The 23,494-nt window shown below is 44.8% G+C and overlaps 1 protein-coding gene across 1 annotated transcript in view; it reads right to left on the bottom strand.

The window, feature by feature from the left end:
- STK31 (serine/threonine kinase 31) overlaps positions 1-23,494 on the bottom strand; it is a 661,901-nt gene that overhangs the window by 72,873 nt on the left and 565,534 nt on the right. Inside the window, exons 17-18 of the mRNA XM_077491295.1 lie at positions 15,654-15,734; positions 15,448-15,573 (exon numbers count right to left, since the gene is read on the bottom strand). Coding sequence (XP_077347421.1) covers positions 15,448-15,573; positions 15,654-15,734 — 207 coding nt within the window. The remainder of the gene's footprint in view (positions 1-15,447; positions 15,574-15,653; positions 15,735-23,494) is intronic.

Below are 23,494 nucleotides of genomic sequence, written 5' to 3'. Positions count from 1 at the left end.
TCCTCAGTTTTGCAACCAAGCAATCAAAGTGTATAAGAAGAAGGGAGGGACCACTGTGTCCCCTGATGTACATCAAAGAACAGGATTTTACAGGTAAGCCATTTTAAAAATACTACTTTCTTTTCTTACATCAGGGGACACAGAGCCATAGTAATAACTATGTGGGATGCCCCATAGCAATGGCAACTGAAGGGGGGGGGGGGGGGGACGGACAGAATCAAGGAAACAGGAGGCCAGAGAACTCATACTGCAGCCTGCAGTGTATGCTGTGCCCAAAGGCAATATCCTCATGACCTTTAATATCGATTTAATAAAATCAGATAAACGTCTGCACCGAAGACCAAGTTGCAGTCTTACAGATCTGAGCCATACAGGCCTGATGATGCACCACCCAAGAGGCACTAAATCGCCCTGGATGAGTGTGCTCTTAATATGAGAAGGAAGAATTTTCTTCTTTAAGCTGAAGCTTGATCACTTGACAAACCCATTCGGAAAATAGTGGATTTTGACGCTGCCTGTCCATATCTTGGACCCTCTGGCAGTACAAACAAAACCTGTGTTTTGCAAACCTGAGCGGTCACCTTTAAATAGATTCTGATCGCTCTTAGTACATCAAGAGATTGAAGTGCTTTCTCTTCCCCAGATTAAGGCTTCTGGGGAGAAAGAAGGCATAATATCTTGGTTTAAATGAAAACCTGTTACCACTTTTGGTAAGAATTCAGGATGAGGACATCAAACCACCTCATCCTTATGCATGATGAAATATGGCTCTTACAAGACAGAACCGTTAGTTCCAATACTCTTATAGCAGAAGAAATGGTAAGCAAAAAATATTATCTTTCTTGTCAAAGAACCAAGAGAATTTCTCGTGAGGTTCAAATGGCTGATTCAGCAAAGTCGAAAAGACTAATTTTAACCCTTTCATGACTAAGCCTATTTTTGGCATTTGGTGTTTACAAGTTAAAATCCATATTTTTTGCTAGAAAATTACTTGGCACCCCCAAACATTATTGTAACGGCTCCCCTAATATAAAGGGGGTTAACGTCGTTTACGATGTTCCCTCTTCTGGACACACATCCACTCGCTGCCAATATCCACAGCTAAACGACCCTTTCCTATAGGAGCCGACCCCTCTGGCAAAGAGACGAGACACACTCTGTCCCTTCTGTAGTAGGAATGACTTTATTAAAAACCAACATTGTATTTTTATACACAATTCAAGGCACATGCTTTAACATGAACAAGAGCCCAGCTCCACCCACACATCCCAAGACGTCTGCTAGGCTTCAAACGATCCCACCCAATACACATCTTTTCACAAAGGGTTAGCAGCCAGTCTGTCTGGCACTTTACAATACACACAAGGATAGACTTAAATGAACAATAGAAATGCAAAACAACTTAATTCCTCACAGCAATGACACTTTACCCCCACATACAGTATACATCCAATTTATACACAATGTATTATACAGCCTTGAATATGGCTATCACAGACCATATCGGGGGTTTCTTTTATTCACCCTGTGTCCAAAGTGACCCCACTGTCACAATTATATATATATATTTTTTAGCAGAGACTCTAGAGAATAAAACTGCGATTGCTGCAATATTTTATGTCACACGGTATTTGCGCAGTGGTGTTTTAAACGCAACTTTTTGGGAAAAGGGACACTTTCATGAATTTAAAAAAAAAACGAAACAGTAAAATTAGCCCAATTTTGTTGCATAATGTGAAAGATAATGGTACGCCAAGTAGATAACAAACATGTCACACACTTTATAATTGTACGCAGTCATGCAATGACGACAAAGTATGGTGCCTAAAAATCTCAATAGGCGACGCTTTAAAAAATTTTTATGGTCATCAGAGGAGGTCTAGTGCTAGAATTATAGCTCTCGCTCTGACGATCGCGGCGATACCTCACATGTGTGATTTGAACACCGTTTATATATGCGGGCGCGACTTCCGTACGCGTTTTCTTTGCTTCGCGAGCAAACAGTAACAGCGAGCAAATGGTAACAGCGGCGGGGGGGGGGCGCATTGGTTGTTATGGCTGGATAGCCAATCACCCGCTGTAAAAAAACTGTACTGGGATGATGCCTGCAGGTGCGGGCATCATCCCGGTATAACCCCCGGAAGCTGAGTACGCACATCTGTGTACGCTTGGCGGTTAGGGGTTAAATCCTAAGGATTTAAAGGTGCCTTGATAGGGGGATAAACCGTGTTACCCCCTGAATAAGCTACACACCAAGAGTGGGAAGCAAGAGTCCATAGGAAAATACATCGACACGGCCTGGATCTGGCTCTTGATAAAACTCAAGGGCAACTTCATTTCAGATCTCATATGCAGGAATCCTGCCATTTCCCCTAAAAATCTCCTACAGCCGAATGAAGGAATTTTCCTTTATCCTGATAAGTTGAATTAGTCCTACAACGGAACTGATTCATGTCTGGGGTAAGAATACCTTCTTCCGTAGGGTATCTAGAACCAGCCCCCAAGTAACCTCCTTGATGGTTTTAAGGAGAATCTTCCTAGTCTGAGAATCCAACCAAGAGATTTTAGATATCTACAGCTGAGATCAGACTTTGGTTTTAGACGTGAGACTGAATGATCTATTAAAAGTAGATCTTCTAATAGGCTCGGACTGCTATGCCCTGAGCCCTTAACCTGGCTAAAGGAGGTGCCAGAATCTTTCAGAACACTCGTAGTGCTGTGGTTAAGCCGAATGGCAGTGCCATGATTGAAAAAATAATTTTATATTTCAAACCACAGAAATTTCTGGTAAGCGGGAAACTTTGGCAAATGGAGATATGCAACTACCCTCCTTGCAGGATGGACACAGCTAATTGAATTAAGAAAGGATCGGATGTTTAAGTGCCGATTCAGATCTCCGAGATCTAGAATGGGTCTTACCTCTGTTTGGCTCTGGGAAACCTTAAAAAGGTTTGAGCCAAAAATCCCCTGTTCCACTAAGGGAATCTCTGATATCAAAGACTGGGATAACAGCTGATCCAGAGGCCAGAAAGAGACACTTCTCTTTTTTTTTCCCTCTGGAACCTTAGAATTCTTTGAGGAGATGTACACTCTGGCATAAAGGCTGCCTCATCAGCAGCCCCAAGGACCCAACAGGCAGCACCCAAACAGGACCCGAACCCTGGACCCTCAGATCGAAAGCTGACTGGGCCATCCGGGCTCTTGAACCTCTAGATGTAACCTAGAGAAAAAGATTGCAGAAATCCCTCTGCTCTTAACATTGTTCCTGCCAGACTGAGAATCGCAGGACCTTTTCCCCTCACCCAAACGAGTGTGGGTGCTCCTTCATGAGAAGGCCTTAGCATTCTGCTTTATGGGCTTTCTGCCCCCAAGATCCTGGTGCTGTCCCTGGGAACTTTCTCCTGAACCTGATGACTGAGACTGTCGAGACTGCCTAAAGGCAGGTACCCCAGGCATAGGAGAGGCTGCACGATTAAAGGAGAACTGTTTGAACCTCCTTTTACTGGTCAAGAGAGCTTTAAACCTTTTGGATGTACTTATCCACTCTAAATAGTCGTACCCCAGGAAGGGACACAGACTGGCTAAGGGTTTTTCACCTGGTGCTTCGGCTGATCAATATTTCAGCCACGGACCTCTGCAAAAATGCACTAGTCCAAGTATAAGCCATAGGGCTCAAACGATCGAGTCCTTCATAGCATCTGTGAGAAAGTGCATCAAATACACCAGCCCCTTGTCGGGACTGCTGATCAGGCAGAACTTTCAGGTATCTCACACCTGTTCCTTAACCCCTTTCCAATGCATTGGTGTGACTCCAAATGTGCTCCACCAAAATAGTGGAGCAGACGTTAAAGGGTTAATGGACTGAGCTACTCCAATTGCAGCCAAAACTGCAAGAGACATTTTGTCTTTAAAAGGAAAATCCAACCTTAACTTGCTGGATCCTTTAACATCAGTGCATTATCCACTGGACATGTGAGACTCTGCTCACTGAGGTGATTGCAGCATTAATTTAATAGCTGGAACCCCCCATTTCTTTCATAGAAATGTTCCCATTCAGAATACATAGCTATGCATGAAAAGGAAAAACATCCCCTGGGGAGGTTCAAATGAACCCTTTTAGAGGTAGATAACTCAAGAGCCTGTGCTGCAGGCAACAAAAGGGTTAAGTAAGGGAGTAGACAAACACCTGACTTGTGCGGCTACTCCCTCCCTGTTAGGATCCTCCGAAGAGGAAAAATAAGTATCTTCCAATATTTGGGAAGAGCTACTTGATCCCCAGCCTCCTGCACCTCAACAAAAGGGCCCAGAGGACAAGATGGGAATCTACTAGGTTTAGTCCTACTATGGAAAGACATCATAGCAATAATCTTTTAATTGATAGAAGAAAAAACCTGTTTGTATGAAATACACAGGGACAGAAGTGTTCTACCCTTGACGGCTCATCTGCCTGGCCGTAATTTTTTTTTTTACCTCTCAGAGGAGGAAGACATTTTTTTGGAAGGGTTTTTAGCTTGTTGAACCCTTAGAGGATTTCCTGGTCCCTTTGTCACTCATAGCTTACAGTACAAAGCAGAGGCAGTACCAGCAAAAGAATGTTACACTTGCTAGGCTATAGTACAGTACAAAAGCTATTAGCCCTAGCTATACAGTACAATGTTGTCAACAAACGTGGGATTGCCTGTATCAACAAACCTGACCAGCAACCACTCTGCTCTATCCCTCCACCACCAGACTGCAGATTTTCCTGTATAGCTTAAATTACTTCCTCCATGTGTGGCCGGCGTCTGACACTGTTTAGCCCCACCCCTGCGCAAAAACGGCCCCCCTTCCTCTTTCAACAGAGAAGTGTGTGAGTGCTGCAATCATGGCGGGCGGCAGGGGGTGGGGGTAAATCTTCCGCCTGACGAGCGGCCGCAATCTGCCCAAAAAACTTTTTTTTTGTTTTAAGAAAAAGAGGCAGCTGGCTGGCATTCAAATAGATCAAAACCACCAATCTGCGTCTTCGGATGACAAGGCCCGGGTACCATTCATTTAGTCCATTACGGAGACATCAGGACGGATCCGGTCAGGATGACTGGCTCTCATCAAAGGATTACTGCCCGTGGAGCTCAGTACAACACATCCTTACATGTGCTCAACACCTTAGACACTGGCGAAAAAACCTGAGGGCTCCCAGTAATGGGAGGGGTTATATGGGGGAAGTTCACGCCTTAAGAGGCGTGCCAGTGTCCAGCATCTGATACGCCAATATAACCCACATACTTATTACTATGGCTCTGTGTCCCCTGATGTAAGAAAATTAATTATGATTTTCTACTTCAAAGTGCAGAAGCCTCTGGTGAGCGGGAAATATTGGCATGTGGAGATAGGCATCCTTGATATCGATTGAAGCCAACAATTCCCCTCCTTGGAGGATGGCTACAAGCGACCGGATTGACTCCATGCGAAAGGATCGGATGCTCAAGTGTGGATTGAGATCTCCGAGATCTAGAATAGGTCTTACGTCCCAGTTTGGCTGTGGAACCGTGAAGAGGTTTGAATAAAAACCTGTGCCCTCGTCCTATAAGGGAACTTCTGATAAGACTACTCTGGATAGCAGATGATCCAGTGCTAGGAGGACCTCCTCCTTCTCTGGATCCTTGGGAACACTTGATCTTAGAAACCAGGGAGCCGGAAAAACTAGGAACTGTAGTTTGTAACCTAGAGAAACAGCAGAAACCACCCACTTGTCTTGACATTTCTCCTGCCAGAGCCTTGAAAGTCTCAGGAGCCTTCCCCCCACCAGAGCGAGCGGGGCGCCCCTTCATAAGGAAGCTTTAGCACTCTGCTTTGTGGGCTTCTTTCCCCAAGATCTCTTCTGACCTTGGTGCTGCCCCTGGGATTTTCCCCTTGAACCTGACGGCTGAGGCCGTCGAGACTGCCTAGAGGCTGATGTCCCTGGTACAGGAGAAGAGGCCCGCTTAAATGTCTGAATTTCTTCTTTACAGGTAAAAGAGAGCTTTTGCCATTGGCAATCCTCTGTAGGTATTTATCCAAATCTTCTCCAAATAGCCATTCATCATGAAAAGGGAAACTGGCTAGGAGCTTTACGTGGTGCTTCGCTGACCAACTCTTCAGCCAAAGAATTCTGCGAGAATGCACTAGTCCCAGCATAAGACGTGAGATCTGAATGGACGCATCTCTCATAGCATCTACTATGAAACACAGTGCGTCTGCTAAATCAGTGTACTGTTGGGCCTGTTCAACAGGCAGAAATTTAAGCATCTCCTCAAACTGTTCCTTAATGGCCTGCGATACCCCCATTCTGGCAAGAACCGGCTGCTTAAGAGGATAAAACTGCTTTTCCGGGTGTTCCCATTCTGCATACATAAGCTTTCTTTGCCATGCATAAAAAGGAAAGGCATCCCCAGACGGAGGAGGATTTAATAAACCTAACAGAGATGGGATCATTAAGAGCCTGCACTGCAGGGAGCAAAAAAGTTGAACGAATCAACTTAGTGAGAGCATGCACAAGCAAGCTCTCTTGTGGTGATACTCCTTCTGTATTAAGAACCTTTAGAAGAGGATAAACCAGTATCTTCCAAATCCTTAGGAAGATCTGCCTGATCCCCAGCATCCTGATCCTCCGAAGGATGATCTTGATCACTCGATGGGGATCTTGATCACTCGATGGGGATCTGCTACGTTTGACCCCACTCTGGAGGGATAAAATAGCATCAAGCTTCTTTTCCAAACCAGCAGTGGTAGAAGACAACACCTCACGTGTAACATACTCAGGGGCTGAAGCGCCTTGAGCGACTGCAAGTACAGTTTCCCCTGACGGCTCAATCTGACCGGCCGCAACACTCAGACGAGGATGACAATGTTTTGGAAAGGGTTTTAGTTTGATGTGACCCCTTAGAGTTCCTGGTCCCTTTGCCACTCATAGTTTACAGCACAAAGCAGAGGCAGTACCAGCAAAAGAATGCAACACTTACAAGGCTATAGTACAGTACAATAAATTAATCCTAGCTATACAGTACAATGTTGTCAAAAGGGAAATGCCTGTGTCACCAAACCTGACCAGCCAACCACTCTGCTCTGTCCCTCCACCGCAAGGCAGCAGCTTCTCTCACAGTGCACAAAACACTTCCTGCACGTGTGGCCGGCGTCTGATGGCGTTAGTCACACCCCCACGCTGCAATACCCCCCCTCCTCCTTTTTCAAAAAGGAGCTGGGTTTCCTGAGCGAGCGTCCTGCAGCTTTGGGGGGGGGGGGGGAGGGGTAAATCCTTTGTTGTACTCACCGTAAAATCCTTTTCTCTGTAATTCACCGACTGGCACAGCTTCTCTCTTTAGACCATTGGGTTGTTATGGCACATACAAAAAATCCTATTTTCTCTTATATTCACCGACTGACACAGTTTCTTCTCTTTAGACCATTGGGACGTCCCCAAGTAGTGCCAAAATGAGGGGTGGGAAAACAGAATAAAACTTCATCCACCATGGCATTTGGGAGCTAGTACTTTACCTACAAAAAAACCAGAGTGTGTGGAAAAACCACCACAAAAAAACAGGGTGCTCCTCAACGGAGAAGCACTGTCCTCAAACGACACCAAAAACTGCGGTAACGAATGCAACAGTGCATTAACTTAACCACTTGGACGCCCCCCCCCTGCCGCCGCCCTCCAGTGCTTCTACCGACTCACCGTTTCCAATGGTGAGTAGGTCACAGTATCCGCCGGCCCCAGCAAGTTACCATAGAGATTTCCGGCGGACTAGATCGTCCCCGGAGTCTCTATGATCGTTCGGAGGCAGGGCGCGATGTTATGACGTCACGCCCGGCCGCTGTATTCAAATTAACGGCGCCGATCTGGCTAGGAAGCCAGGATCTTTTTTTTTTTTTTTTTTTTAATTCTTCCCAGCCTAGAGGTGAGATATGGGGTCTTATTGACCCCATATCTTACTGTAAATATGTCCGATCATGCCATATTCCTATTACAAGGGATGTTTACATTACTTGTAATAGGAATAAAAGTCATCAATTTAAGTGTAAAAATAAAAATAAAATTAACAATAAAAATTAAAATTAAAGCGCCCCTATCCCCGTGAGCTCGCACACAGAAGCGAACGCATACGTAAGTCCCGCCCACATATGAAAACGGTGTTCATACCAGACATGTGAGGTATCGCCACGAACGTTAGAGCGAGAGCAATAATTCTAGCCCTAGACCTTCTCTGTAACCCAAAATATGTAACCAGTAAAAAAAAAAATGTAAAGCGTCGCCTATGGGGATTTTTAAATAACAAAGTTTGGCGCCATTCCACGAGCGTTTGCAATTTTGAAGCGTGACATGTTGGGTATCCTCCTCTTTCACATTATGCAAAAAAATTGGGCTAACTTTTTTTTTTTTTAAGCATGAAACAGTTTTTTTCTGAAAAAAAAAAACGTGTTCGAAAAATTGCTGCGCAAATACCGTGCGAGATAAAAAGTTGCAACGAGCGCCATTGTATTCTCTAGGGTCTTTGCTAAAAAAACATATATAATGTTTGGGGATTCTATGTAAATTTCTAGCAAAAAAAAAATATGAATTTTACATGTAGGAGAGAAATGTCAGAATTGGCCTGGATGCGAAGTGGTTAAAGGTACTGCATTTTTACCCCCCCAAAAAAAAGGAAAAGGAGGAAAAAAAAGGAAAATATTGCATATGCAATTACAACTATACAACCGCCTGCAAAACTCACCCGATGCACTGACATCTACCTTGTAGAACTTAGTAAACGTGTGGACCGATAATCAGTTCGCCGCTTACACACTTGAGCGACAGACGCTCGATTGCCCTCGAGGAGTGGGCCGTGACTGGAAAGGGGGGCACCTGCCCCTTCAAGGCGTAGGCCTGTACTACAATCTATCTGATCCACCTGGAAATGGTGGCCAATGAGACTGCCATGCCTTTCTCTGGCCCAGCCACCGAAAAACAAACAGCAAGTCTGACTTCCGGAATGGAACAGTGGCAGACAAATACACCTTAAGAGCCTGAACCACGTCCAGAGCATGAAGGACCACCTCCTTAGGATGTGTAGGTTTAGGACACAGAGATGGTAACACAATGTCCTCATTGATGTGAAACGCCGAGACTACCTTTGGATAACCAGATAGGGCAACTTGCAGGACAAAGCCGTTCCAAAACCCTCCTGGCCGATGTGATGGCCACTAGAAAGACCACTTTCTGGGAAAGAGTCAACAGTGGAAACTGATATTTTCAAATGGCGGTTTCTGAAAAGCCGATAATAACAGGTTCAGATCCCATGGGGGTAACGGTGGACGCCCCGGAGGGACTACATGTTATACCCCTTGAGCAAAAGTACTCACTATAGAGTGAGATGCCAGGGGTTGCTGAAAAAGGACAGCCAAAGCTGATATTTGTCCTTAATCACTTAAGGACCAGGCCTCTTTTTCAGATTTGGCGTTTACATGTTTAAAACATTTTTTTTTTTGCTAGAAAATTACTTAGAACCCCCAAACATTATATTTTGTTTTTTTCTAAAACAATAGAGAATAAAATGGCGGTCATTGCAATACTTTTTTTCACACCGTATTTGTGCAGTGGTCTTACAAGGGCACTTTTTTGGGGAAAAAATTAAATTTTTGAATAAAAAAAGAAATAAGACAACAGTAAAATTAGCCCAATTTTTTTTATATTGTGAAAGAATGTAACGCCGAGTTTAATTTTTTTTTCTTATATTTACACTTTAAAAAAAAAAAAAAATGGTCAAAAAGTCCTCAGATCTCATATTTGGACTTAAATGCAATAAAAAAAAATAAATAAAATGTAATTTGAAAAAAACGACATTGAACAAAATATACCTTTAAGGAGGTATGGGCGAAAGTGACGTTTTGACGTTGCTTCCGCCCTCTTATGGTATAGAGACGAGTGGGGGCCATCTTAGACTCACTCGTCTCTATACCCAGCAGAAGAAAGGACCCGATCACCTCCGCCGCTACTGACGGCTCCGGTAAGCGGCGGCGGGAGAGGTGCCACCCCCCTCCTGCGCCCTCCGCTGATAACGGTAATCTTGAGACGAACCCGCAGCGAAGACCACCATTATCGCACACAGGACCGCCTCCTGTAAAGAGGGATATCTGCTGCCGTTACTGAGATACCCCTCTTCAAAATAACGACGTATATATACATGAGGCGGTCCTTAAGTGGTTATATGGTGCTTAACGCTAATTTCTGGTCCACCCCTAGCTGAAGAAACAGCAGGATCCTAGATATAGAAAAGGAGCGTGGATGCCATCCTTTCTCCTCACACATGGAGATGCAGGCTTTCCAGGTACGAAGATATATCTTCCGAGAAAAAGATTTCCGTGCTCTCAACATATTTGGGATCACAGAGTCCGTCAGACCCCGATTCCTCAACACCTGGCTCTCAATAGCCATGCCGTTAAAGCCAGCGATGGTAAAGCAGAATGGAGAACCGGACCCTGAGACAGAAGGTCCTCCCACAACGGCAGTCACCAGGGAGCGTCTGCCACCAGGCGCACTAGGTCTGCATACCAAGGATGCTGAAGCCAATCTGGGGCAACCAGTATTACTAGGATCTCCCCGGCTTCCACTCTGCGAAGCACACGTAACAGTTTCAGTGGAGGAAAGGCGTAGATCAGATGGTACTGATCCCTTGGAGCAACCAGCGCGTCTGATGCGTCTGCCCATGGATCTCTTGTCCTGACACGAATCTCGGCACCTTCCGATTGAGACAGGAGGCCAGAAGATCCACATCTGGTGTGCCCCACCACAGGCACAGTAGCCCGAACATCTCCAGATGCAGTCTCCTGGGTCCAGCATCCGATGACTTAGATAGCCCGTCTGCCAGTTCTCCACACCCGGGATGTAAATGGCCGACAGGGCCGGTACATGTCGCTCTGCCCACCGAAGTATGTGAGCGACCTCCCGTGTGGCGGACGAGCTTCTTGATGATTGACATATGCCACAGCAGTGACGTTGTCTGACTGGATCCTGATCAGACACCCTTGTGTTCTCATTGACCATGTGGTGAGGCATAGCCTGATCGCTCTCAGTTCGAACAGACTGATCGGCAACCTGGATTCCTCCATCGACCAGAGGCCCTGAGTCGACTTAACTCCCATCACTCCACCTCAGCCAAATAGGCTGGCATCCATTGCAATCACCGTCCATTTCAGAGGTAGGAACGACTTCCCGGATTGAAGCACCGAGGACCTCAGCCACCAGATCAGGGACCCCTGACTAACTGGGTCACCTAGATATCTGTTCCTCTTTGTCAAGATCTCCTTCTGCAGGACTGGGCATATGGTACTGGCTCAAAGGAGGCCACCATGAGTCCCAGGACTCGCATTCAGAAGTGCAGCGACGACCACTTGGGGTTCATTAGCAGCTTTACCGAGTCTGCAGCTTGTCTGAAGCGAGAAACACTCTCGCTTACATGGAGTCCAGCAGCAAGCCTAGGTATTCCAAATACTGAGTCGGTACTATCACCAATTGTTTTAGGTTCAAAAGCCCCCCAAATTCTTGCAGGGTCTGCATGGTGATCGCCACATCCTCTTCCAACTCTGAGGTGGAAAAAGCTCTCAGGAGGAGATTGTCTAGGTAACCCACGATCGCGATCCCGCGTTGCCGTAGCCACGCCAACACAGGAGCCAATACCTTGGTAAAGACTTGGGGGGCTGATACCAAACCAAAAGGGAGAGCCACAAACTGGTAGTGGGCTTCGACGACTGAAATCGCAGAAACTTTATGGGTATGTGCAGGTACGTATCCTGGATGTCTAAGGACGCCAGAGAGTCCCCTTGATGGGGTGCAGCGACTACTGAGCGAACTGATTCTATTCTGAACCTCTGCACTTTCACAAAATTATCAAGGGCTTTTAGATCCAAGATTGGACGTACCCCTTTCCTTCTTGGTAAATACAAACAGGTTTGAGTAGAACCCCTGGAAACGTTCCTATTCCCGGAACAGGTACAATCACCCCGTGATTCAGCAGGTCCCCTACTGCCCCCAAGGGGGCCTTCCGGCGAGCCGGGGGAGAACAGGTATGCTGGAGGGGAAGAATCCGTTTTGCGGCCAAGAGAAGAAATCTCTTAGCCGTAGGAAATCAGATTGCAGACCCATTGGTCAAACAGTCAAGAGGACCACCGGGCTGCAAACTCCCGAAGGCGACCCCCCCCACCCGAGTCATTGTTCGCAGGTTTGCGGTTCCAGGGACGTTTCTGCCCTTCCGTGGTCGTCCTGTCGGGCTGGGGACGTTTAGCCGAAACTCCAGGCTGACGAAAAAGCCGTTTGTGAGCGGAAAAAGAGGGCCCTTGCCTACGGCCTGGCTCCTTAGCCTTCCTGGCCTGTGGGAGTAGAGTACTCTTACCACTTGTGGCATTCTTAATAATGTCATCCAAAGAGGCTCCAAAGATCTGGTTGCCAAGGAAGGGACGATCCGTCAGGGCTTTTTTGGATGCCTGGTCAGCAGACCAGCATTTCAACCAAATCAGGCGCCTCAGCACCACTACTGGCACTGAAGCCCTGGATAACAGGGGGAGGGTATCCAGGGCCGCATCACAAACAAACTTAAGGCCTTGCACTTGTTAGTCTGCTAGTTCCACACAGACAAGAGAAGCCTGCTGTTCTCCCAATTCGCAGTGCAACAGTTTTGCCCACTCAGTGTCCGCAACACAAGTGTGGATGCCAGTACTGGTCGTATGGTTGACCCCACAACCGGAAACCAGGAAGGAGCCACTGCCTCGGCCTTCCTGTCCGTGGGATTCTTAAATGCAGGAGTCCCCTCTACCGGGATCGTGGTTACTTTGTTTAACCTGGATACTGGGGGGTCCATGACCGGAGGACCCGACCACTTTTTGAGAAGGCTCTCCCCAAAGGGGCAACACACCACCATGTATTTGGGGACCCGAAAGGTCCATTGAGGTCGACCCCGTTCCTTGTAAATTAACTTGTCAAAATAAGTCAGATACGGGAACACCTTAGGTGAATGGCTGGCTCACGGGACCCAAAAGGCATTGCTACATCAGCTGTGTTTGACCCTTAGTAATAAAAGCGGATTCCAATTTGCCAACAATAAAAACGTGTAAAATGTATAACAAATTATAAATACAGAAAAAATCAGCACAGTACAACCCCTTTACGAAAAGCTGCTGAACACCAAGGATCAATTGCCAAATCTCAAAATACAATATATCAAAAAGATGGTACAGCGCTCTAATTAAAAAATAAAATTACTAACATATTAAAATTAATTAAAAGTCCAAAATAGCTTTTGTGTCAAAAAGTCCACGTGAGGAATCTTCAGTGGTCACGTGACGTCACCCGCGGTCATCGTTCATTTTAATGATCGTATTAAGCTTTGTTATTGTAAGTGTGTTTTTTATGTATATTCATCATTGAAACATTTTTTCTATGGAGAGCACTATGGCTTGTCTTTCTATCCACATGGTCTGAGGAAATGTGAATACTGCTATATACCCATCCAGTGTGGGTAATCCACGAACGTGTCAGTCCATTTGACTCTGAATGGGAGAAAGCTGTGTTTGTTGGTGAACCGGTCAGATATTGTCTGAGAGGGGTACAGCAATTGGACGAGTTGATAAGCATTTGTTGATATTTAAAGAGGGATTTCACTGTGGAAAAAAAATATTAAAAGCCAGCAGCTACAAATACTGCAGCTGCTGACTTTTAATAAATGGACACTCACCTGTCCCAGGGTCCAGCGATGCCGGCAGCCGAGGCCGATCGATCGCTCGGCTCTCGGCTGCTGCCGCCACCATTCTAGGTGAGGGAATCGGGAAGTGAAGCGCTGAGGCTTCACTTCCCGGTACCCTACTGCGCATGCGCGAGTCACGCAGCACAATAGGAATTGTCCGCGCTGCCTCTGGGACCCGTGTGTGTCCCAGCAGACAGCGCGCAGGGACAGGAAGAGACATAGACTCCCGTGGGAGTCTATGCCCGGAAGTGGGTGTAAATACCTGTCTTTGACAGGTATCTGCACCCCCCTTCCCCCTGAAAGGTGGCAATTGTGACAACGGGGGGGGGGGGGGGGGGGGGGGAGGTTCCGATGAGCGGAAGTTCCACTTTAGGGTGGAACCCCGCTTTAAGTACATATGACCCTCTGCACTAAGTCACTTTATGTATGAACTGACTGTATATCACTGAAGATTCCTCATGTGGACTTTTTGACACAAAAGCTATTTTGGACTTTTAATTAATTTTAATGTTAGTAATCATTTTATTTTTTAGTTAGAGCGCTGTACCATCTGTTTGATATAACAAATCAAACCACGTGAGTGTTAGAGAAAAAAAAGGGAGAGAAAGAACGTCCGTCAATTCTTTGTTGGATATACTGGAGATGTGTTAGACCCCCTGGGTATTAATTCGTGACAAAAAGTGAGATGAAATAAATAAAATTTGGTGCCAAATATATGAAAGTGATAACAATATAGTTATAAAAAGAGAAAAACCTTCTAAAAATTACCTAATGTTACTATGGCAGTGAACATATGTGTTTTCACTGGGTTAGACCCCCTGCATATTTGTGATCTATATGGACTTGACTAAACCCACTATGTTACAGAGCCACACAGGGGGGCTTACTCTGTTAAAGCGAGATACCCCTGGGGGGTAGGACTATCTGGTGAGTGCAAATCCCCTATCAGCATGGATAAGCTCACTGGCACCTTTGTAACCTGAAGGATTGATTGTAGCACTTTACACAGGCACTGGATATCATTTGCTGAGCACAAGTCACTTTTGAACATATTAATGGACTAATATAGAAATATTTTATCAATTCATTTTATATATTTATATTTTTCTGTAATTATTTGTATTTTTTTTTTTTTTACTTGTTAAATAGTGGGTTTAGTTAAGTCCATATATATCACAATTTTGCAGGGGGTCTAACCCAGTGAAAACACATATGTTCACTGCCATAGTAACATTAGGTACTTTTTAGAAGGTTTTCTTTTTTTATATATTATCACTTATTTCATATATTTGGCACCAAATTTAATTCATCTCACTTTATTTGTCACCAATTAATACTCAGGGGGTCTAACACATCTCCAGTATAACCAACAAGGAATTGAAGGATGTTCTTTCCCTTCCTTTTTTTTTCTAACATACAATTGTCACTCTATATTTAGTAGTGTGACATTTTCTTGAAAAAAAAACGAAAGAAAGAAAGAAAGAAAGAAAGAAAGAAAGAAAGAAAGAAAGAAAGAAAGAAAGAAAGAAAGAAAGAAAGAAAGAAAGAAAGAAAGAAAGAAAGAAAGAAAGAAAGAAAGAAAGAAAGAAAGAAAGAAAGAAAGAAAGAAAGAAAGAAAGAAAGAAAGAAAGAAAGAAAAAAAGAAAGAAAGAAAGAAAACAGATTGTAAGGCAAGATGTCTCCCACCAAGTTCAAAGAATTTTCTTTTTTGTATATACAAGACCTTCAGCAAGACTTTCTTATCCTGGATTTCAGTACACAGAAGTGGTCGCTTGTTGCTTAACTCTTTCATTGGCTCGGCATCAAACAGTATCCTCTCCATACTGCTTGAAAGAAGGCCCCCAGAGAACTGTGAAGGTTGAAAAAGGGAGTGAGTGTAAACTTCAATATCTCTACAGCCAAACACAAAGGAAAGACATTTATTCTCACCATGTGGTTAAGTATTCCTGCATCAGAGTACATCAGAGGTAGCTCAGGAAACCACTTCTGCACCAAAATGCTCAATTGCACCTTAAAAAATATACATACATTTAGATGAAGGGAAAAAAAAACATACATCAAGTCCTATAAGTTTGATAACTGAAAAAAGGCTGGTGCCTATTTTTCTATTGCAGCTTTATTTCCCCTTGAAAAATGTGTGGTGAATCGGGTTAGGTTCTTGCATAATTGTACCAAAAGCATAGGGGTGAATAGGATGGAGCATTGGAAAGCCACAGGAGGGTTGTACTTTGATTATTCCCCTATGTACAGAAACAGTATATGTTTAGTTAGCTTGCACTGTGGTACCTTGAGATATGGGACTTTCAAGTCTCTGAAACGCTGGTTTTTACTCCAGGTTCTGCTATTAGGATCTCAGTAAATGTCTGAGATTTTCTTTATGTACTGGCCGTTGTTTTTGCTTAACCACTTCCCGACCGGCGCACGACGATGTACGCTGGCAGAATGGCACAGGCAGGCAAATTGGTGTACAGGTACGTCCATTTAAAATTTCCGCCCTGCCATCGCGTGTGCCCCCACCCCCCGGCGGCGCGTGCTGGTCGGGACCACCAAAATCCCGGTCGCGGGTCTCGCGGACTCTAATGCCGCGGGGATACCCACAATAGTCTTACAGGGAAGCTGAACGGGGAGATGCATAAGTAAACAGCATCTCCCCGTTCTGCCTAACAAGTGACACTGATCTCTGCTCCCTGTGATTGGAGCAGAGATCAGTGTTCACTAACACACAGCCACGCCCCTACAGTTAGTAACATGCCCCCAGGACACACATAACCCCTTCACTGCCATTGTCATTTACACAGGAATCAGTGCATTTGTATAGCACTGATTGCTGTATAAATGACGATGGTCCCAAAAATGTCTGATGTGTCCTCAATGTTGCAGTCACAAAAAAAATAAAAAAAAATAAAAAAAAATTATATATATATATATATATATATATATATATATATTTTTAATAAAAATGCCATAAAACTAGCCCCTATTATGTAAACACTATAAAATTTTGCGCAAACCAATCGCTTATTGCAATTTTTTTTTAAACAAAAATATGTAGAAGAATACGCATTAGCCTAAACTCAGAAAAAAATATAATTTGTTTTAATATATTTTTGGAGGATATTTATTATAGCAAAAAGTAAAAAAGAATGCGTTTCTTTCAAAATTGTTGCTCTTTTTGTTTATAGCGCAAAAAATAAAAACCGCAGGGGTGATCAAATACCACCAAAAGAAAGCTCTATTTGTGGGGGAAAAAAGAACGTCAAATTTTGTTTGGGAGCCACGTCGCACGACCGCACAATTTTCAGTTAAAGCGATTCAGTGCCGAATCGGAAAAAGTGGTTTGGTCTTAAGCCAGAAAAATGGTCCGGTCTCAAAGTGGTTAAAGTGTAGGTTTTGTAGCAGGGTGATTTTAAGGGAGGTCAGAATGTGTGAAGGAAGCTGTGGGAGATGCTGTTGTGCTGGTTCAAATCCCAAACCACTACACTACCTGCCTGGAGTCTGCATGTTCTCCCTGTGCCTATGTGGGTTTCCTCCGGGTACTTCGGTTTTCTTCCACACCCCAAAGACATACTGGTAGGTTAGTTGGATTCTATCTAAATTGGTCCCAATATGTATATATGCATGAATGTGAGTTAGGGACCTTATAGTGCAAGGCAATCCTTAATCCTGCATTCTGAGCACTCCTAAACCCTGCACTTGCTTGTAATACGTAACATTCATTTTATTTTTGTTCTTAGTACAAACGTTTATATATATAAAAAAAAAGTTGGTCAGTCTTCCAGTTTTGTTTTTTTCATCGTTTTTTTCTTGACGTTCAAGATCTCCATCGCCATCTCTGCTCTAGGTTGAGGATTATCTCCTGAAAAGACACACTGCTTCCAACGAGTAGAATTTATTTTAATTATCTGTTTGATTTATGGGATGTGCTGATTTTTCTCCTTGAAAATGTGTTGGATACAGTTAGCGGCATAGTTCAACTCTACCCATCCATGAATACGTTTCTTCCCATCCAGGTGCGTGTAGAAGAAACTTACCCCTAGGGCAGTGAACCTTGGCAGCCCAGAGGTTTTGTAACTATTTCCCAAGATGCTCAACTACACTGCAGAGTGTGGATGAGCATCATGGGAAATGTAGTTCTATAACATCTGGGGTGCCCAAGGTTCACAATCACTGTCCTAGGGTATGCAGAGGTAAATCTTGCAGTGAGTTTTAACCACTTTTCGACCGGTGCACGACAATGTACGTACATTTTTTGAAGAGGGAAGAATATCTCGGTAACGACAGCAGTTGCTGCCACAACTGAGATATCCATCTATTCAGGCGCCGGTCGTGTGTACGATAATGGTGGTCTCTGCGACAGGTTCAGATCTCATATTTGGACTTAAATGCAAAAAAAAAAAAAAGTCATTTGAAAAAAATAAATGACATTGAAAAAAATGTGCCTTTAAGAGGTATGGGCGGAAGTGACGCTTTGAGGTCATTTGATTTCTACTATTAGGGATGTTTACATTCCTTGTAATAGGAATAAAAGTGATAATTTTTTTTTTAACCACTTGCCGACCGCCGCACGCCGATGTACGTCGGCAGAATGGCACGGGCAGGCATAAGCACGTACATGTACGTGATTTGCCTCCCGCGGGTCGGGGGCCCGATCGGGCCCCCGCCCGGTGCCTGCGGCGGTCGGTTTTCGTTCGGGAGCGATCCCGGACGAGGGGACGGCCATTCATTCATGGCCACCCCCTCGCGATCGCTCCCGACGAATGGAAATCCCCGGTGACATCACTTCCTCTCCTGTAATGTAAACACAGGAGAGGAAGTGATGTATTCTCTCCTCCGTGTCGGTATTTTTCGTTCCGACACGGAGGAGAGCGGATCAGTGAGTTGCACCAACACATCCCACACACAGTAGAACATGCCAGGCACACTCACACCCCCCCTTTACCCCCCGATCACCCCCCCAATTACCCCTGCCCCCCCAGTCACAGTGACACCAATGTCATTTTTTTTTTTTTTTTTTTTTTTTTTGCATTGGTGTCATTTGTGACTGTAATAACTGTTAGGGCAGTTAGGGTTAGCCCCCTTTAGTTCTAATGTACCCCCCTAACCCCCCCAATAAAGGTTTAACCCCGTGATCACCCCCCGTCGCCAGTGTCACTAAGGCTGGGTTCACATTGCAGCGGTTTATGAGAACGAATGTGATTCGCACCGCACTGCAGTGCAAATCACATCCGATCTCTGTGCGATTCGAGTTCAGCCATTCGCCGCACCCGCCGCACCCGCCACACCCGCCGCACCCGCCGCAAATTCGCACGGGACCCTTTTTTTGGCCCGCAGCAGAATCGGATCGCATGGGTGTTCACACCATGCGATCCGAGTTTGCAGATCGCACTGCGATATGCGAACTGATCTGGGGGTGTCAGTAACATTTCACTGACACTCCCAGCAGTTCGCATAGGGCAGTGTGAACTGCCGCCGGGAGGCATGCGATGCGGGAACCCGCCGCGGATTCGCGGCGTTTCCGCATCGCTCCAGTGTGAACCCAGCCTAATAAGCGATCATTTTTCTGATCGCCGTATTAGTGTCACAGGTGACGCTAGTTAGGCAGGTAGGTATTTAGGTTCGCCGCAGCTTTTTATAGCGCTAGGGACCCCCATATACTACCGCATAAAGCCCCCTGATTGCCCCCTAGTTAACCCTTTCACCAGTGATCACCATATAACTGTTACAGGTGACGCTGGTTGGTTAGTTATTTTTTTATAGTTTCAGGGCACCCGCCATTTATTACCTAATAAAGGTTTAACCCCCTGATCACCCGGCAGGTGTCATTTGTGACTAATAACTGTTAGGGCAGTTAGGGTTAGCCCCCTTTAGTTCTAAGGTACCCCCCTAACCCCCCCAATAAAGGTTTAACCCCGTGATCACCCCCCGTCGCCAGTGTCACTAAGGCTGGGTTCACATTGCAGCGGTTTATGAGAACGGATGTGATTCGCACCGCACTGCAGTGCAAATCACATCCGATCTCTGTGCGATTCGAGTTCAGCTATACAGATAGTATGGCTGAATTCGTGTCGCACCCGCCGCACCCGCCGCAAACTCGCACGGGACCCTTTTTTTGGTCCGCAGCAGAATCGGATCGCATGGGTGTTCACACCATGCGATCCAAGTTTGCAGATCGCACTGCGATATGCGAACTGATCTGGGGGTGTCATTAACATTTCACTGACACTCCCAGCAGTTCGCATAGGGCAGTGTGAACTGCCGCCGGGAGGCATGCGATGCGGGAACCCGCCGCGCATTCGTGGCGTTCCCGCATCGCTCCAGTGTGAACCCAGCCTAATAAGCGATCGTTTTTCTGATCGCTGTATTAGTGTCACAGGTGACGCTAGTTAGGCAGGTAGGTATTTAGGTTCGCCGCAGCTTTTTATAGCGCCAGGGACCCCCATATACTACCGCATAAAGCCCCCTGATTGCCCCCTAGTTAACCCTTTCACCAGTGATCACCATATAACTGTTACAGGTGACGCTGGTTGGTTAGTTATTTTTTTATAGTTTCAGGGCACCCGCCATTTATTACCTAGTCTCACTAGTGTACCCCTAAATTTAGGGGTGTCTACTTTCTAAAATGGGGTCATTTGGGGGGGGGGGTTTGTGCCATCTTGGCATTTTATGGCCTTCAAAACTGTAACGCCCTTAGAAAGCCTGAAGGCGGTGCTTGGTTTTTGGGGCCCCGTACGCGGCTAGGCTCCCAAAAAGTCCCACATATGTGGTATCCCCGTACTCAGGAGAAGCAGCAGAATTTATTTTGGGGTGTCATTTCACATATGCCCATGGCATGCGTGAGCAATATATCATTTAGTGACAACTTTGTGAAAAAAAAAAAAAGTTTGTAATTTTCCCGCAACTTGTGGCAAAATATAAAATATTCCATGGACTCAACATGCCTCTCAGCAAATAGCTTGGGGTGTCTACTTTCTAAAATGGGGTCATTTGTGGGGGTTTTGTGCCATCTTGGCATTTTATGGCCTTCAAAACTGTAATAGGTAGTGAGGCGTGAAATCAAAAATTTACGCCCTTAGAAAGCCTGAAGGCGGTGCTTGGTTTTCGGGGCCCCGTACGCGGCTAGGCTCCCAAAAAGTCCCACATATGTGGTATCCCCGTACTCAGGAGAAGCAGCAGAATTTATTTTGGGGTGTCATTTCACATATGCCCATGGCATGCATGAGCAATATATCATTTAGTGACAACTTTGTGAAAAAAAAAAAAAAAAAAAAAAAGTTTGTAATTTTCCCGCAACTTGTGGCAAAATATAAAATATTCCATGGACTCAACATGCCTCTCAGCAAATAGCTTGGGGTGTCTACTTTCTAAAATGGGGTCATTTGTGGGGGTTTTGTGCCATCTTGGCATTTTATGGCCTTCAAAACTGTAATAGGTAGTGAGGCGTGAAATCAAAAATTTACGCCCTTAGAAAGCCTGAAGGCGGTGCTTGGTTTTCGGGGCCCTGTACGCGGCTAGGCTCCCAAAAAGTCCCACATATGTGGTATCCCCGTACTCAGGAGAAGCAGCAGAATTTATTTTGGGGTGTCATTTCACATACGCCCATAGCATGTGTGAGCAATATATCATTTAGTGACAACTTTGTGTAAAAAAAAAAAAAAAATTTTTTTTTGTCATTATTCAATCGCTTGAGGCAAAAAAATAAAATATTCAATGGGCTCAACATGCCTCTTATCAATTTCCTTAGGGGGTCTACTTTCCAAAATGGGGTCATTTGGGGGGGTTTTGTACTGCCCTGTCATTTTAGCACCTCAAGAAATGAGATAGGCAGTCGTAAACTAAAAGCTGCGTAAATTCCAGAAAACGTACCTTAGTTTGTAGATGTGACAACTTTTGCGCAAACCAATAAATATACAATTATTGACTTTTTTTTTACCAAAGACATGTGGCTGAATACATTTTGGCCTAAATGTATGACTAAAATTGAGTTTATTGGATTTTTCTAATAACAAAAAGTAGAAAATATCATTTTTTTTCAAAATTTGCGGTCTTTTTACGTTTATATCGCAAAAAATAAAAATCGCAGAGGCAATCAAATACCATCAAAAGAAAGCTCTATTTGTGGGAAGAAAAGGACGCAAATTTTGTTTGGGTACAACATTGCATGACCGCGCAATTACCAGTTAAAGCAGCGCAGTGCCAAAGTGTAAAAAGACCTCTGGTCATTTACCAGCAAAATGGTCCGGTCTGAAAGTGGTTAAACAGTGTAAAAATAAATAAAATCAAGTAAAATAAATAAGAAAAAAATATATATTTTTTTAAAAACACCCCATCCTGACGAGTTCACGCGCAGAAGCGAACGCATATGAAAACGGTAGTCAAACCACACATGTGAGCAATCGCTGCGATTGGTAGAGCGAGAGCAATAATTCTAGCCCTAGACCTCCTCTGTAACGCAAAACATGCAACCTGTAAAAAATTTTAAATGTCACTTATGGAGATTTTTGAGGGTAAAAGTTTGACGCCTTTCCACGAGTGGGCGCATGTTTGAAGCGTGGCATGTTGGGTATCAATTTACATGGCATAACATTATCTTTCACAATATAAAAAAAATGGGCTAATTTTACTGTTGTCTTATTTTTTTATTTAAAAAAAGTGAATTTTTTTCCCAAAAAATTGCGCTTGTAAGACCGCTGCGCAATTACGGTGTGAAAAAAAAGTATTGCAATGACCACCATTTTATTCTCTAGGGTGTTAGAAAAAAATATAAATGTTTGGGGGTTCCAAGTAATTTTCTAGCAAAAAAAAATAGGATTTTTTGTACTCGCCGTAAAATCCTTTTCTCTGTAATTCACCGACCGACACAGCTCCTCTCTGTAACAAAATGGGTTATCAGCCCTATAACTGGAGATTACCAGGCAAGTTGTAATACAACACCTCAGAACTTAGTTCCGCCCAGGGGGCGGTCCCTAGGCTACAACCCCCACAGCCTGCCCTAGCAGACTCAGTACGTCAACAAGCAGTATAACGTAAAGTAAAAAGGAGGGGTGGGTGCTGTGTCGGTCGTTGAATTACAGAGAAAAGGATTTTACGGGGAGTACAAAAAATCCTATTTTCTCTTATATTCACCGACCGACACATCTCCTCTCTGTTACAAAATGGGACGTCCCCAAGCAGTGCCAAACGAGGGGTGGGAGAACAGCATAAAAAATTCATCCACCATGGCAAGTGGGAACTAGTGAAACGAAACCCACAAGAAAAAAGGAGTGTGTGGAAAACCACCACGAAATAACAGGGTATCCTCAACAGGAGTGATCCCAAAGACCGCAGCGAACTGCGGAAGTAATGCAACAGTGCATTAACGTAACAGTACTGTGTTTTTATCGAAAAACCAGGAAAAAATAAAGATTTAATTGCAACTACACGGCCGCCTGCAAAACTTTGGGGCCAAAACAGGCATCCGCCCATGCACTGACGTCTACCTTGTAGAACTTGGTAAACGTATGGACAGATGACTAGGTCGCCGCCTTACACACCTGAGCGACCGGCGGTTGGTGTCGAAAGGCCCAAGACATTCCGATTGCCCTCGTAGAGTGGGCTGTGACCGGAAAAGGGGGAACCTGCCCCTTCAAGACGTAAGCTTATACTACAATCTGTCTGATCCATCTGGAAATGGTGGCGGACAAGACCGCCATGCCCTTCTTTGGACCAGCCACCGAAACAAACTGCAAATCTGACTTCCGAAAGGGAGCTGTGGCAGACAAATACACCTTCAG

This window comes from Lithobates pipiens, unplaced genomic scaffold, assembly GCF_037356315.1.
Source record: "Lithobates pipiens isolate NorthernLeopardFrog02 unplaced genomic scaffold, aLitPip1_a1.2 Scaffold_19, whole genome shotgun sequence".
NCBI lineage: Eukaryota > Metazoa > Chordata > Amphibia > Anura > Ranidae > Lithobates > Lithobates pipiens.
The sequence above is the reverse complement of the archived record's forward strand: the minus strand, read 5'-3'. Positions and strand labels throughout refer to the sequence as shown.